At 24.3% G+C, this 15,409-nt stretch overlaps 6 protein-coding genes across 6 annotated transcripts; 3 read left to right on the top strand and 3 right to left on the bottom strand. All coding sequences in view use genetic code 12, as the record gives it.

The window, feature by feature from the left end:
* Positions 1 to 918: 918 nt before the first annotated feature.
* On the bottom strand, positions 919 to 1,608 carry KGF54_005549 (uncharacterized protein; the record flags this gene model as incomplete). Its single annotated transcript, XM_051766358.1, has 1 exon — positions 919 to 1,608. One exon carries the CDS (start codon positions 1,606 to 1,608, stop codon positions 919 to 921), a length of 690 nt encoding a protein of 229 aa, XP_051617322.1.
* Positions 1,609 to 3,127: 1,519 nt separating this feature from the next.
* Positions 3,128 to 4,714, top strand: KGF54_005548 (uncharacterized protein; the record flags this gene model as incomplete). Its single annotated transcript, XM_051766357.1, has 1 exon — positions 3,128 to 4,714. One exon carries the CDS (start codon positions 3,128 to 3,130, stop codon positions 4,712 to 4,714), a length of 1,587 nt encoding a protein of 528 aa, XP_051617321.1.
* Positions 4,715 to 5,292: 578 nt separating this feature from the next.
* KGF54_005547 (uncharacterized protein) lies at positions 5,293 to 6,570 on the bottom strand (the record flags this gene model as incomplete). The annotated part of the gene is made up of 1 exon (XM_051766355.1): positions 5,293 to 6,570. One exon carries the CDS (start codon positions 6,568 to 6,570, stop codon positions 5,293 to 5,295), a length of 1,278 nt encoding a protein of 425 aa, XP_051617320.1.
* Positions 6,571 to 8,647: 2,077 nt separating this feature from the next.
* Positions 8,648 to 9,385, top strand: KGF54_005546 (uncharacterized protein; the record flags this gene model as incomplete). The annotated part of the gene is made up of 1 exon (XM_051766354.1): positions 8,648 to 9,385. The coding sequence occupies one exon, from the start codon at positions 8,648 to 8,650 to the stop codon at positions 9,383 to 9,385; it is 738 nt and encodes a 245-aa protein (XP_051617319.1).
* Positions 9,386 to 10,142: 757 nt separating this feature from the next.
* Positions 10,143 to 11,801, top strand: KGF54_005545 (uncharacterized protein; the record flags this gene model as incomplete). The annotated part of the gene is made up of 1 exon (XM_051766353.1): positions 10,143 to 11,801. One exon carries the CDS (start codon positions 10,143 to 10,145, stop codon positions 11,799 to 11,801), a length of 1,659 nt encoding a protein of 552 aa, XP_051617318.1.
* Positions 11,802 to 11,826: 25 nt separating this feature from the next.
* On the bottom strand, positions 11,827 to 14,976 carry KGF54_005544 (ATP-dependent RNA helicase; the record flags this gene model as incomplete). The annotated part of the gene is made up of 1 exon (XM_051766352.1): positions 11,827 to 14,976. The coding sequence occupies one exon, from the start codon at positions 14,974 to 14,976 to the stop codon at positions 11,827 to 11,829; it is 3,150 nt and encodes a 1,049-aa protein (XP_051617317.1).
* Positions 14,977 to 15,409: the final 433 nt, after the last annotated feature.

Below are 15,409 nucleotides of genomic sequence, written 5' to 3'. Positions count from 1 at the left end.
AACAAGCTGTCTTGTAGATAATTGGCATATATGTTTATGTATATAAATGGATTTGTTGTTTTTGTACGGCATCAAATACTTAGTAGTCAATTTATGACGTTGCAAAATACTTTAAATGTGACACGTTAATTATAAATTTTGTCCTCAAAATGTAATTTGATTGATACTTGATAAGTAATATAATACAAATTTGCAACCAATTTTATAAAAATTTTCACGTACATTTTAAACAATTTGTAATCTACTTTTCCAGTTAAATCATTTGAATTAAATTTCATTTGAATGTCATAGTTTTGTATTTAGATCTGACATATCGTATCTATTAGAGGTTCAGGGATCTTATATTACGCTTAAAAAAACTCCGATATCGATTTAACTCTCACACTAACTTATTTTTTTTTCATTCGACGCGCTGTGTCAAGGTTTTTTCAAACAATCTAGATTTCATTAATTTAAGAAAGTTTTTTAAACTTTTAATATGATAATCTTAATGATAGATCATACTTAGTTTGAGCTCAAATATACAACGTTTTTATTACTTACGTATCAATTATTCAAACTATGTAAATTTCTTAGAGATGTGAAAAAACGCGTTGTAAAAGATTAACTTTGACTTGAATCCCGCTAATTTTAACTTTTGGTTGCAAATATTTACTTCGAATAAAATTACAACAATCTTTACATTCAGAGATATATAAATTTAGACAAAATAATCCTTGAACAAATTTCATTCCCACTAAGAGTCTTGCATTAATTTCTAGTATGATATAAAAAGTTTATATTACCCAACTAAATTAATCAACCAGTAAAACTTGAATTAAAAAAAAAATCATAATCCTCTTTTCAATATTCAGTTTTTTGTCTATATATATATTCTCATATCCTCATTCGTATTTAACAATGTTTTTTTTTCCAATTTTAAATTCCTAAAAATTCTCTCCAATTATTCCAAGAATCCATTTCAACATCATATATATAAGCCATTGAATGTCTTAAAGAACTTTGTAAATATTGTGGTTGATAATCATAAATAAACATAACTAAACCCCATACTAATATAGCAAAATATTTCCACAGTTTATTATAAATCATATTTTTTAATTTTTTTTGTTGATTTGAATTTAAATTTTTATAACTTATAAATTCTCCTGAATAATTCATAAAATTTGGTTGATAACAATTTAAAAATTTATCTAAAAATATTTTACCTAATGCTATAATAACTCTTGAAAAACAATATAAAGTAATTTGATGAGTTATACCACTATGAAAAAAATTAAAATGTCCAGAATAAACAATCCATGATCCAATACATCCTGAAATAAATTTTATAAATTGTAAATTTTTTGAACCTAAAAATGCATCATTTTGTAATATTTGTACTGTTATTTTATATATTATTGCAAATGATGCTAAAACTTCTGCATGATTTTTTGTTGCTTCTAAAACTGATTTAAATCTTGGACCTAATGGACCTGATCTATATAATAAATTTATAACTAATGCATGAGAAAATCTTATTTTACCTCCATATACTATACCATTTCTTGCTGATCTTATAATTTCAAGTAATGGACGATATAATGGATTTGTTAGTATTGATGACATTTGTTTGGTGATATAATAGTTTCTATAGGTTAATTATTTGAAGATTAATTTAAAATCTAATTTTTATTATATAAAAATGTTGAAATATATATAGTTGTATAATTGAGAAATGACAATAATAATCAATGTAAATGATAGATTGATTGATTGATATAAAAACTAATGGATTGAATGATGTAATGGATTAATATTTGTTGATTGTCTATTAAATATATTTTTGTTAGTTTATTTTTTTCTTTAATTTTTTAGGTTATTAGATAGATTGATAAAAAATATTAATTATTAATTATTACAGTGTAAAGTTAAGTTACATTTTATTGTATAATTAATTTTTCTATGGGGTAAGAAAATACATTTGTATGGTAATATCTTAATTTAGTAATAATTATGAGGCTCAAATTTTTGATAGAGTTTGTTTGAAGAAAAGGCTACCAAATCGTGCGATTTTGTTTTAGAAAATTATTAGACCTAATTCTACTTCTACCAAATTGAATTTTCTTTAAAATTGAATCCATGAATTTGAGAACAAATTAAAATTTAATCAGTTTTCATGCAATAACTTTGAATTTAAATTACTTATTCAAAGACTAAACCTTTTTTGATTAACACTGTTATAATATCAATCGACAAGTTTAATTATCAATTAGCTCAAATAAGAAATTAAATCAATGGGTAACTACTATATCCATTCCTCCTGTATATAATACAGTATTAAATAGTCAAATAACTACCGAGTAAATTAAATATTATTTTAACTATACATGAACTCGAAGACTTTATTTAGAGAATTTTTAATATATTGAAGATTTGTAATTTTCCAATAGTCATAAACTCAAACTCAATTCGTGTATTATAAGCTACTCAATTGTTTATATACATAATAAAAATTAGTATTGTCTGTAATTCTATCTCTATAAACTTTTGATTTGTACTATTTAATTAATATTTAGTATGTAAAAAATTTTCAATTGAAAAAAAATATTTATTTATTTTAATTTTTTAATAAAGAATTTTTTTTATTAGAAAAATTTTCATTCTTTAAATTTATATAAATTTTTTACAACCAACCATTCCTTTTTTACTTTGCAGAAAAGATTTCATAAAATTTTTGATTCAGACAAACGATTCATAGATTAATCTCTTCATCAACAACTTCATTCAATATTTCTAAGAACTGATAATTAAAAAGTATTATTGAAAAATAACTTTAGTTAAAAAAAAAAGTAATATCACATTCAACTGATCAAATTTATCGAGGGATTTATTTTTATATATTTTGGATTTAGTAATTTTGCAATTCCATAAATATTATCTTAATTATAACTTATATATAATCACATATACAAATCACCCAGTCTCAAATTAATTTTTGCATTTTTAAATCAAAGTTTGAGTTTTTTTTTTCATTTTTTAATTTTTAGCCTAATTTGAAATTAATCAATTTTAGCATATAAATACGGATAGTCTTTTTACATATTTATCAATTTTTAAGTCAATTTAAGTTATTTAATTTCCCAACATGACTTCAAATGTTTCCTATGCTGCTATAGCAAAGTCATTATCTGAAGATAATAAATCACAACCAATAAAAGATTCTAAAGCTACTACTACTACTACTACTACTACTACCCCAACAGATTCTGTTGAATCAACCGATATTTCTGAGTCATCATCATCAAATGAACAAAATATTGATAAATCCAAATCATCTACTTCAAAATCTTCATCTCCTTCAAAACCAAGTTTAGCTCCAGCTCCAATACCTACAACTTCAGTTTGGGGATCTTTAACAAATAATTTCAATGATTTGAAAGTTAATGATACTACCAACAAAAAGACTCCATTATTGGGTGAATCATCGCCGTCAATAAAACAACAACCAAATCAACCTAAAAAATTTGTTAAACAACCTGCTACTACAAAATGGGTACCTTTAGATGTTAATGTTACTTTACAATCAAGATCTTCTTCAAAACCAAGAAGTAAGAAAAGGCATAATAGTAATAGTAATAGCAATAGTAACAACAACAGTAATAGCAATGGACAATCGGGTAACAATAAGGAAGTTAAATCAAGACCATCAAAGAAAAAAGATGAATCAAAAGAAGTTGCATCCAATGGATCAGCAAAGACTACTGAATCATCAGAGAAAAGTGAAACAAAACCTGAAGAACCAACAAAAGATGAAGTTAAAGAAGAACCAAAACAAGAAGTAGTTGAAGATACACCAGAAGAGAAATCAGTTGAAGAAGAAGCTCCAACTACTGAAGAAGAACCAAAAAAAGTTGAAGAACCAAAAGAATCAGAACATTCTCAATCACCAGAACAATCACCAGAACATCCTCAACAACAACAATCTCAACATAAACCATATAATACCAATAACAATACCAATAATCCTAATAGACGTTTTAATCCAAATTTCAATAATGGTTCAGCCAATGGTTATCAAAAGAGATACAACAATAATCAAAACAATACCAATGGTCCTAATAATCATTATAACAATTATAGTCAGACACAACAATTTCAACCACGTCCATATAGATCAAATAATCATTATAAAAATAGAAATTATAATAATAATAATAATAATAATAATCAAAATAATCAAAATGGATCAAATTCAAACATTTCATCACCAATTCCAAATTTCCAACCACAACATTTTAATAATTATGTTCAACCAATGTATTATATGCCAATGCAACCACCTTTTATTCCAAATAATTATCAAATACCAGGTAATCATCAACAATTACCAAATTCTTATCAATCTTCAATTTATCAACAACAACAATTACAACAACAGCAACAACAACAGCAAGCCCCACCACCACCACCAATTTCTCCACAACAAAATCCTTCAGATGCATTGAAATCTCAACTAAATTATTATTTTAGTGATGAAAATCTTGTTAAAGATTTTTTCTTAAAACAAAATATGGATTTTGAAGGTTGGGTACCATTAGATTTAATTTTAAGTTTTAAAAGAGTTAAAATTATTATTAATCAAGGTGGTATTGATTTAAATGATGTTTTATTAAATTGTGAAAATATTGAAATTAGTCAAGATGGTAATAAAGTTAGAGCTAATAGATCATAAAAATTCCCTAGCACATGACATTGACAATTTTTTTTTCAAAAATCATTTTAAATTTTTTTAACTCATAATCATATATATATTCCACTGCATATTTTCCCTTTATGGAAAGCATTTTTTTTTTTTTATTTATTCACTAATGAAGCTAATTACGAATTGACGTTTTATCTATTATTCTTTTGTCATTATTAAAATTAATTAATTCAAAAAATTTTCAAAAAATATTAAAAAAAAAGTAAAAAAAAATTTCAACAGCTTTGTCACTATTTACGTGGTCAACTAGAGATATATCAAGACAATGACTTACATTTGTTACATATCTTCATTTCCTATCACTACATTCCATACAGTCAAATTTGATTTTTTCGATATTATCAATACATTCTCAAAAAGATGGAAAAAGTATATAGGTTTTTTTTTTTTTTTTGAACAAAAATTATTATCAATTGTACAGTATAACTGATTCATTATATAGCTAACCAAATAAAAATATAAATTGAATATTCATTATACAAAATTAATAATAAAAAAAAAGGTCATTAAACATATTTTTCATTCGATATTAACACTATAAAAAAACTTTATACACCCATTCTTTTTATAACATATTCTTGAGCTAATATTCCAAATCCTAAATTTAAACCTTGTTTAATCCAATCTTTTACCCAAACTTTTGGATCAACATTTTCTTCATCTATATCTTGTTGTTCACTATTAAGAAATTTAATATCTTCACCATCTAACCATTTTGCCCATCTAAGGGGAAATGGTTGAGTTCTTGTTAATATAGTTATATCATTAGTTATATCTTTTAATATTAAAGTGAATGAAAAAGATGATTTATTATGTGATTCAATTATAGTTGAATTTGATTGAACTTCTTCTATTTCCTGTGTGTCTGATGATTCATTTCTTGTAGTTATTGGTTGAATAGTTATAAAAATATTTGATTTTACAATACTACTTGATGAAATTTTATTATCATTATCTTGTTTTTCTTTTTCTTTATTAATTTCAATTTTTTTATATTCTTTAATCAGATTTTCTAAATTTGCAAATGCTAATTTTTCTCCATCAATTAATTTTCCATAAAACATATTTAAATTTATATTTTTGGTGGTGTTATCTAAATGATGATGATTTAATTCATTTACATTTATATTTATATTTCCTTCAACTTGATTCATTGTTGAATTAAAATTTTTAAAAATTAATTCATTAATATAATTTATATTATATAAATCTGATACAACCAAAAGATTTAAAATTTCATCTGCATCATCAATTAATCCTTGTTTTAATTGATTAGATATATTTGAAAAAATATTATTTAATCTAAAACTTATTATATCAGTATCTAAATTTTTTGATTTTTCATTAATTTGATTTGTTGTAGTTGATGCTAATTGATAAGTTTGTTCTGAAATTTTTTCTGCATTTGATGTTATTGTACCCCATAAACTAGATACTTTTTGATTCCCTTCAGATTGCCACCATGATGATATTGAAGCAATTGGATTTTCTAATACATCCTTTTGTTGTAAATTATCTTCTTTTGTTGTATCTGATGATGAAGTTCCCGTAGTTGGATCGTTTTCTTCTTCTTCTTCTTCTTCATTTTCTTCTTGTGGTTTCACTTCAATTTCTGTATCATCATTCGAACTAGTGACGTTATTGGTATTATCAGTCTTTTTAGGTTCGAATTTCTTTTTAGGTTTTTTTTGTTCATGTTCTGCTATTTCATCTAAAAAATCAAATACTTCTTTATCATTTTTTTTAATTGATGGTTTTGGTGTACCTGATTTACTATCTGGTAATGATTCAAGAAATTCTAATACATCATCTGACTTTTTTGACATCTTTTGAATTGTTGATTAATTTGACCAATTGCTTAATATTTATATTTTTTAGTTTAATAAATAGTTTAATTTCCTTATTATTTGATAATTTTATTTTCTAAGTAGAATATTAATTCTCGATTTTATTTAAGTCACATGTTGTAATTGAATTTATGAATTTTATTGATAACAATTTTTGCTTAAAAATAATTCTATTGAAAAGATTTGGAGTCCTTAGACTCGGCAGACTAGTTTAATTGAGTTTAAACTGAGTCTAACTCGATGTTTTACTTGTTATATTCATAGTGTGAAACTGAGTGGATTAATCTAAAAATAAGCTCTGTCGCAAAAACGAGTCTCGTTTTTATCAAATAAGTCACTCAATCAAATTCAAATGTTTCGAATTTATTTGTACACCATACAAAATCAATTCAGTATGAAGGTTCGGATGTTTCATGAATAAATTTAGATTATGACGATAGACCAAATTCACTGCGTTACAATTAATATGTGAGTTTATTGGGCTACAAGAAATTAGTTGAATTTGCTTAAATTAGTTTTATACTGTATTTGCTTAAATTAGTTTTATACTGTGTTATGATGATGTGATTGGAAAATCATGATTTTGAATTTTATTCCAGCTTTGATGCAAAATTTATACTATCCTCATTAAGAAAATGTGGTACGAGAACAAAAGCTCAATTTGTTGTAATATAAAAGTTCACTTGTGAATTATATGGATTTAAGAATTTATACTATGTAAGAACCTATAATAAAGAATAAGATAGAATTTATTTATGTCAATAGAATTGATATTTAAAAAGAAGTCTAAAAAATGAAGTCAAAAAGTTTAAAATGTAGTAAATCAAATAAAATATCATAGATAACAAAGTAATTTAATTTGAAAATCATTTAAAAATGAAAATCATCTTATTACCGTAACTAACGTTTTTTAAAGAGAGGAGTAATGGCAAAAGATAAAAAAAAGGTTTTAAGAAGATGTTTCTAATTAACAGTGTATTACAAAACGTGTTTTATTTGTTACCAGCAATTTTAATAATTAATTCTCCTTTTAACTTCAATTTTATAGTGAGGATAAATTTTGATAATAAGTGCAAAATCAAAAACTTTGAGTAAGAAAGATAATTCAACAAAACTCAATATAAAAATGATAAATAAATAATTGTTTAGAATTTAATAATTTATTGATAAAAAGTAAATAAATTAACCCCTCTTTTTTACTTTTGTAACAAATAAAACAATAATAATCTATGAAAAGAGTTTATTTGCTACAGAATTAATAATTAATATTCCCCTATAACGATATAATATTGTTTAAAAAATATCTATTATTAAAAACGGTTATGAACCAAATATATTATCATAGCCCAAATAATATCAAAATATTAATTAATAAATAATTAATCCGAAATCATTTTTTATTGTTTTAATTTTTTACTTCATTTGATGGCAAACAATTAAATTAAGGATCTGGAAATGTCTCTTCTTCTTCTTATCTTTTTCTAAATTTTCACTTTTCTTCAAAAATCTTTTCTTTATCTCTTTGTTTTTATCAGTGAGAGAAAAACAATTAAATTTTAATTAAACGTTTCAGATCAATAATTCTGTAAGCTTTTTCTTTAAGTCTGTTCTAGATTAACTTTTTATAATTAAGAGAAGGATGTCAATAAGGATTTTAATTAGTGTAATCTATCATATGATAATTGTTATCTAATAGTAGTAGATTGTTGTTAATCTTAATTTTGAAAATGGGGGGTTAAAAATTTATTTGATAATAAATATTTAATCTATAAAACTAAGTAGAAGGAGATTAATATATACTGCATATAAATTATTTAATAAATACAACAAAAAAAAAAAATACCCCTCCTTGAAAAATATCAAATTAAATAATAAAAGTTGCAAAAAGATAAGGAGAAATATTTCATATAAAAAGTAATTAATATCCGGACTTTTTGTAATCAAATTTTCTTTTACAATATATATCCTTTTTATCCTGTTTTCATACTTTTAATAACTTTATTCCATTTTTACTTCAATCAAACTTCCAAATAATTAATCATTATTGGGGTGTATTATGTTAAAACAATTTACGAAATCATTATTTAATAATTTATCAAAAACTAATAATAATACTAAACAACAAGTAACTAAAAAATTAACTCCATCAATAACAATTTATCATAATAATCAATCAATTTTATCAAATAATTTATTAAAAAATTTAGAATCTTATAGTTTATTACCTTGTACTGAATATAAACAACTGTTTAATAATAGTAATAATAATACGTTTTATAATACAATAAAATCAAGTGTTTTACCAACTTCATCTAAATCAACAACTAATTTATCATCTTCGACTTCAGACAACTCATCAAAGTTCAATGTTGATATTAAAATTGAATCTACATTATCAAAAGATGATTATGATTTTATATTAAAAAATTGTTTAGATATTCATCCAGAAAATAATTTAATAATGTTAAAATTATTATTAAAACCAAATGATCAATTATTATTAACAGATTCAAAAAATTCAAATAAATTATTAAAAAATTTTGAATTATTAGAAAAATTATATAATTATGAAAATTTTAAAAATTTAAAATTAAATAGTCCTTTAATTATTGATTATCAAAATAAATTATTAGGTAATTGTAATTCAAGTTTTAATAGAATAATTGTTAATTATTTGAATTGTGGTATACAAAATATTAGTTTATTAAATCATCAAAATCAATCAACTTCAAAGGAAAAAGATAATGATTTATTTGTTGCTAATACAAATAATGTTCAGTTTGTTAGTAGTTAAATGTTGGTAGTTAAGTGATAATTGATTTATTACTTAAAAGAGTTTGCTTTTTGGGTTTTAATTTTTTTCGGGTTTTATATGTTAAGGTAACTAGGTGATTAAATCAATTTATAGAGTTTTAATTTTCAAATAATTCTGATATAAAAATGACTACTTTTGCTCTTAACTCTCTTCGTTATTTGTTTAACTTGTTGAAATCTTTCGCTATAGACTATTTTTGAAACATATCAGGTAGCTTTTCGTATATTTTAATTTAACACAAAAACCCAAAATATTTACTAAAATTTTGCAACAATTTATCAAAACACCAAATCAGGAATAAAAATAAACAAAAGATTAAGGCAAACAAAAAAAAAATTATAACAAACTTTAATTATTTACTTCAAAAGTTTAAGAATATTTCTTCTTATTTATTGTTAGATTGATTTTAGAAAAGGATTAAAGAATCATTCTGGAATTTTTATGCAAAATAAAATTCTACTATAAACAAAAGAAAAAAAGAAAGACGATTGTATAGATCCTAATCATCTTGTTAATCATTATCATCCCCACCTTATTGTACAATCATTTTGGATTTCTTGTATTAAGCTTACCAAACTACCTCAACTACAACAATATTGCTTAATAATTTTCAAAGTAAGTCATGTCAATTATATAATCAACAAAATAACAATTTTAATACCCATTTTCATACCATCCAATGTATATACGATATTTTCAAATACTAACAGTTCTAATACTGTTTATATTAGCAGTAATGCTGGGAGTTTTCACAATACTACAAAATCATTTAAATTTATATCATTTACTATATTCAATATCATCATTTATTTTATCAATATATATAATCATACCTTTATTTTATGTACATATCATTTTAATTTCATTTCAATTTTTAATTTCCATTTTTAATATAATATCAGGAATATTATTGATTATTAATACTAATACCCATAAATCGATCACAATTTTATTTATTATTAATATAATTTTTATAACTTCATCATTTATTATACTTTTATTTATATTTTTCTCAAAAGTTTCAACAACAGATTTAGAAAATCAACAATCAGATTCAATATCTAAAAAGGCTTCAGATGCAACTTTATTTGATAAAAATTATTCAATGGAACAAAATTGGATTAATAAAGTTGGAGAAATTGAAGAAAAACCACAAATAATTCAATATTCAAATTCTTCAAACACAATTCCATTATCAATATCACATCAAAGTTTAAAAAACAAACAACATGAATCATTATTAATGAGTTTAGAAGATTATCATATTGACAATGAAGAATTAAAAAGATCAAAATCAAGTTCAAATATAAATAAATTACAAATACAAAAACAAAGATGGAAACTGATTAATGATGAAAAACAATTTTTATTAAATATTAATGAATCTTTATTACCATCAGTTTTGAAACAGAAAAATCACGATAGTTTAGAAGATTATGAAAATTCAATGCAAGGATTAGAACAAATTGGTTCAGGTTTTAAACCTAAACATTTCAATTCTTCAATAACTTTAAATGATTGGGATTTAAATGAATATAATAAATTTAGAAATTTATCAGATTATAATGTTGTACCTGGTTTACATAAAATAGTAGGTAATTTAAATTTATCAACATCAGATAATAATACATTTCTTATACCACCAAATCAAGATAATATAATTGATAATATAGATGATTTAAGTGAATTTTCAATATCAAATACTAATAATGAAGCTGCACCATCTTTACATACTTTCAGAAAAGAAAGTGGACAATCTCAACCAAGTACAACTCAAGAAAATGAACCACCTATTTTACCAGAACCTAAAACACCACCACCACCACCACCACTACCACTACCTAAAGATCAATTAAATATATCTAAAAACAATTCCCCAATTAAAAAATTCTTATCAGAAAGTCCAAAAAGAATATTTAGATCAAATACAACTGCATTTTCACAACAAAATAAATATCATCATAATCATTCAAATTCAATTATTTCTTTAAGATCAGGTATATCTTCAAGATCAAGATCTAATTCTCCAAATAAATTTAAATCAACAATGTTAAAATTACATAAACATACTTTAAGTGTTCCAAATTTTAATCAATTACATTATCAACAACAACAACAACAACAACAACAACACTCACAACAAAATAGTACTACACCATCACCACAACATACAACTTTTAATTCAATACATTCTTCGAAAATTATTGAACCAATTGATTTATGGGAAATTCATACTACAAATTTCACTTATGATAATAATGATGATATAGATACAACAATATCAGTCAATAAGATTAATGAAGAAACTAATGAATCAAGAGTAAGCTCATTACCAAGTCAAGTTTTAGGTGAATATGATAAAGAAAAATGGAAACAAATTAAAGATTATATATAATATAGACTTTTGCCCTAAAATAACCCTATAAATATAATGAACCAGCAGATACTATATCTCTATGTACTAATTCTAAAGATTTTTCCATTTTTTCTTGTAATTCAGTATTACCAATTGATTTTGCAGCAACAATTAATTGTCTAATTAATTCTTCTAATCTTCTAAACATTCTGATTAATGAACCTTCATAAACATCAGTCATTTTACAAATTTGAGTAAAAGTTGCTCCTTTACACCAAGCAAATACAACTTCCATTAATTCAGGTCTAAATGATTCAACATAATCTTTTTCAATAATATCAATTTTACATTCTCGAGATATTTTAGCAATTTTACTAGCCATTTCTTGCATTGATTTTAAAGGTTCTGATAATTCTGGTTTTAATCGAGGTACTTCTTTTGCTCTTTCTTGAAATACAAAACATGATAATAATGCTGCACATTGTTCACTTGATAAATCATTAAAATTACCATTGAAAATTAATTCTGTTAATAATAGTTCATCACCTGTACTTATTTCACATGCTACTCTTCCTTTTAATTCTATAATATCATTTTGGGTTGTAAAACCTAATCTTCTTAATACTCTTTTTCTATGTCTCAAATCATCTAATTGAATTACCGCTTCTGCTTCTAGTATTTTGGTTTTCAAATCTTTGATTTTATTTTCCAATTCAATCTTATGTGAATAATTATCATATAAATTTTTTAATCTTGCTGTATCATGTAATGGATTACTATATAATTTTGATTCAATTACATCAATTTTTCTTAGCAATAATCTAAATTCATTATCATCTATTTTCATACTTTCTACTGGATCCATTAATGGTATACCATCTTTTAATCTTTTTGGTAAATCTTTCATTGTTTTTACTAAAGTTCTTTTAGCTTGTGCACTTTTAAAATCATCAGGTACTTTCAATCTTACACTACTTATTTTTTCAATTGAATCTAAAGTTATTGGAATATATTCAGCTCTTGCTTTTTCACCAGTTTTAGCTGGCCTTATACCTGATGGTAATAATGGATTAAAAGGTTTTATTAAATTTACTGGTGAATCAACAAACATAGTATATGTAAATACATTTACAATATATGATTCATGAGCTGTAAATTCATGTGGTTGAAATTTATTTGGATTTCTTTTAACAAATGAAGTAACCATACCCCAACCATAATCAAAATCACCAATTTTAATTTTAACAACTCTACCATCTTGTAAAAATGGTAAGATATGACCTGGATGAGTAATAACTTTTCTAACATCTGCATTATATTTATTCAATTGTTGAGTTAAATCATAATATTCTTTAACAATAGATTCATCATCAATATGAATATCTTTTATTTCATCTTCTAAATCATTTAATTTTTTTTCCAATTGTGGTACACTTGAAGCATTTTGAAATTGATAAAATGAACTTTCCAACATAAATTCTGGTGATATACCTTCAACTCTCATTAAATTAAGAATCATATTATATCCTAAATGGAAAGCAGAATCCAATCTATCAGCTTGACCTTTAACCATTCCTTTAGCAACTTGTGGTTCCATTTTTTCATCAATCATCATTATAACAATTCCTCTATCATCTAAACCTCTTCTACCTGCTCTACCTGACATTTGAATATATTCACCACCAGAAACCCATCTAAATCCAACACCATCCCATTTACGAACAGATGTGAAAACAACTGTTTTAGCAGGCATATTAAGACCAATTGAAAAAGTTTCTGTTGCAAATAAAACTTTTAAAAATCCTTCTTGAAATAAAATTTCTATAATTTCTTTTAAAATTGGTAATAAACCTGAATGATGAATTCCAATCCCTCTTTTTAATAATGGTAGAATGTTTTTTATTTGTGGTAAATCTTTATCATTTTCTGGTAGTAAACTTATAGCATTATTATAAATTTCAGTTAATGCTGATCTTTCTTCATCAGTATTAAAATCCAATTTTGACATTTTTAAAGCTAATGATTCACAATCTCTTTTCGAAAATGAAAATACAATAACTGGATTATATTTTTTTTGATAAATCATCTTCACTATCTTGTATATATCTGATTTCCCGTCTTTATTACCACCTTTATAACTTTGACCTTTTTTACCTCTAGAATTTGTTGAATTTGGATCATCACCTGTATTATCTCCAATTGTGGTCATTGCCTTTTGAAAATTTTCTTCTCTAAAAGTTCCTTTTTCATCAACAACTAAATGTATACCATCACCACCAGCTGGGAATAAATAATGTTGTAATGGAGTTGGTCTAAAATCTGTATATACAACATGACATGGTTGATTATGAATCTTAACAATCCATTCAGCAAATTCCATTGCATTCGGTATAGTAGCTGATAAAAATACATAATGAACTTTATCTGGTAATAAAATTATTGTTTCTTCCCAAACAACACCTCTTGATTTATCTCTCATATAATGTACTTCATCGAATATAACCCATGCAACTTCTCTCATAACTTCTGAACCTCTATAAAGCATACTTCTTAAAATTTCTGTTGTCATAACTAAACATCCTGCATCTGGATTTATCGTTACATCACCAGTCATTAATCCAACATCTTTAAATTCTGCTTGTAATTCTCTATATTTTTGATTTGATAATGCTTTTATGGGAGATGTGTATATTACTCTTTGTTTTTCTCTTAAGGATTGAGCTATTGCATATTCTGCAACAACAGTTTTACCAGCTGATGTATGAGCTGAAACTAAAACACTTTCATTTCTATCTATACATGATATTGCTGTATCTTGAAAAGGATCTAATGTAAAAGGATATGTTCTTGCATCATTAACTCTTTTATGTTCACTTATTGGAATATATGGATATGAAGGTGGAACTGCTACTTGATGTCTAACTTGATGTCTTAATTTCAATTTTGAATTTGGATCTTCAGTTGTTTGTTGTAATCCACCACTTGCCTCAACTTCTCTAGACGCTTCTATTTCTACTGAATCAAAAACTACTGGTTTAACTTCTTGTTGTTGTTTAGATTTTTTAGTTATTGGTTCTTTTGATTGTAAATCATCTTCATTTCTTCTTTTTTTGGAATCTATTTTTGGTTGTTCTTGTTCTATTTCTTCATTAATTTCTTCTATTTTAGGTACAGATGTCTCAGGTGCCTCATCAAACACCGAGAATAAATCCATTCTTATATTCTGTACCTTATCTTTTGAGATAATGATTTGTAAGTGAGTTTTACTTTTTACAACCAAAATTTTGATTTAAAGTGTAATAATGGTTATTTAAATTTCTCGCACAAAAAAATTGAAACAGTAAGATGAGAAGAATTCAAATTATTAAAGCTACACTTTTTAATCCTTTTGATATTGCATGCTAATATTGCAATGTGAGCTGAATAATGATCCATAAACCAAGTTAAGAGTTGTAAAGTTTTTGAAGCGTCGAAGAAGCCTGGTTTTCTAATAGTTTGCATGAACCAATGTTGAGAAATGCACTATCTAAACCCCTAAGCTCTTTTACTTAGCTTCGACGGTTACATAATGTACTCCTACTCAATTTTACCATACTCTGTTCTTTTTGGTATCGAATGTTTGAGTGGTTATTGGTAAAAGTAAATTG

The sequence above is a fragment of the Candida jiufengensis genome, assembly GCF_024610255.1.
Source record: "Candida jiufengensis strain CBS 10846 chromosome Unknown scaffold10, whole genome shotgun sequence".
NCBI lineage: Eukaryota > Fungi > Ascomycota > Pichiomycetes > Serinales > Debaryomycetaceae > Lodderomyces > Lodderomyces jiufengensis.
The sequence above is the reverse complement of the archived record's forward strand: the minus strand, read 5'-3'. Positions and strand labels throughout refer to the sequence as shown.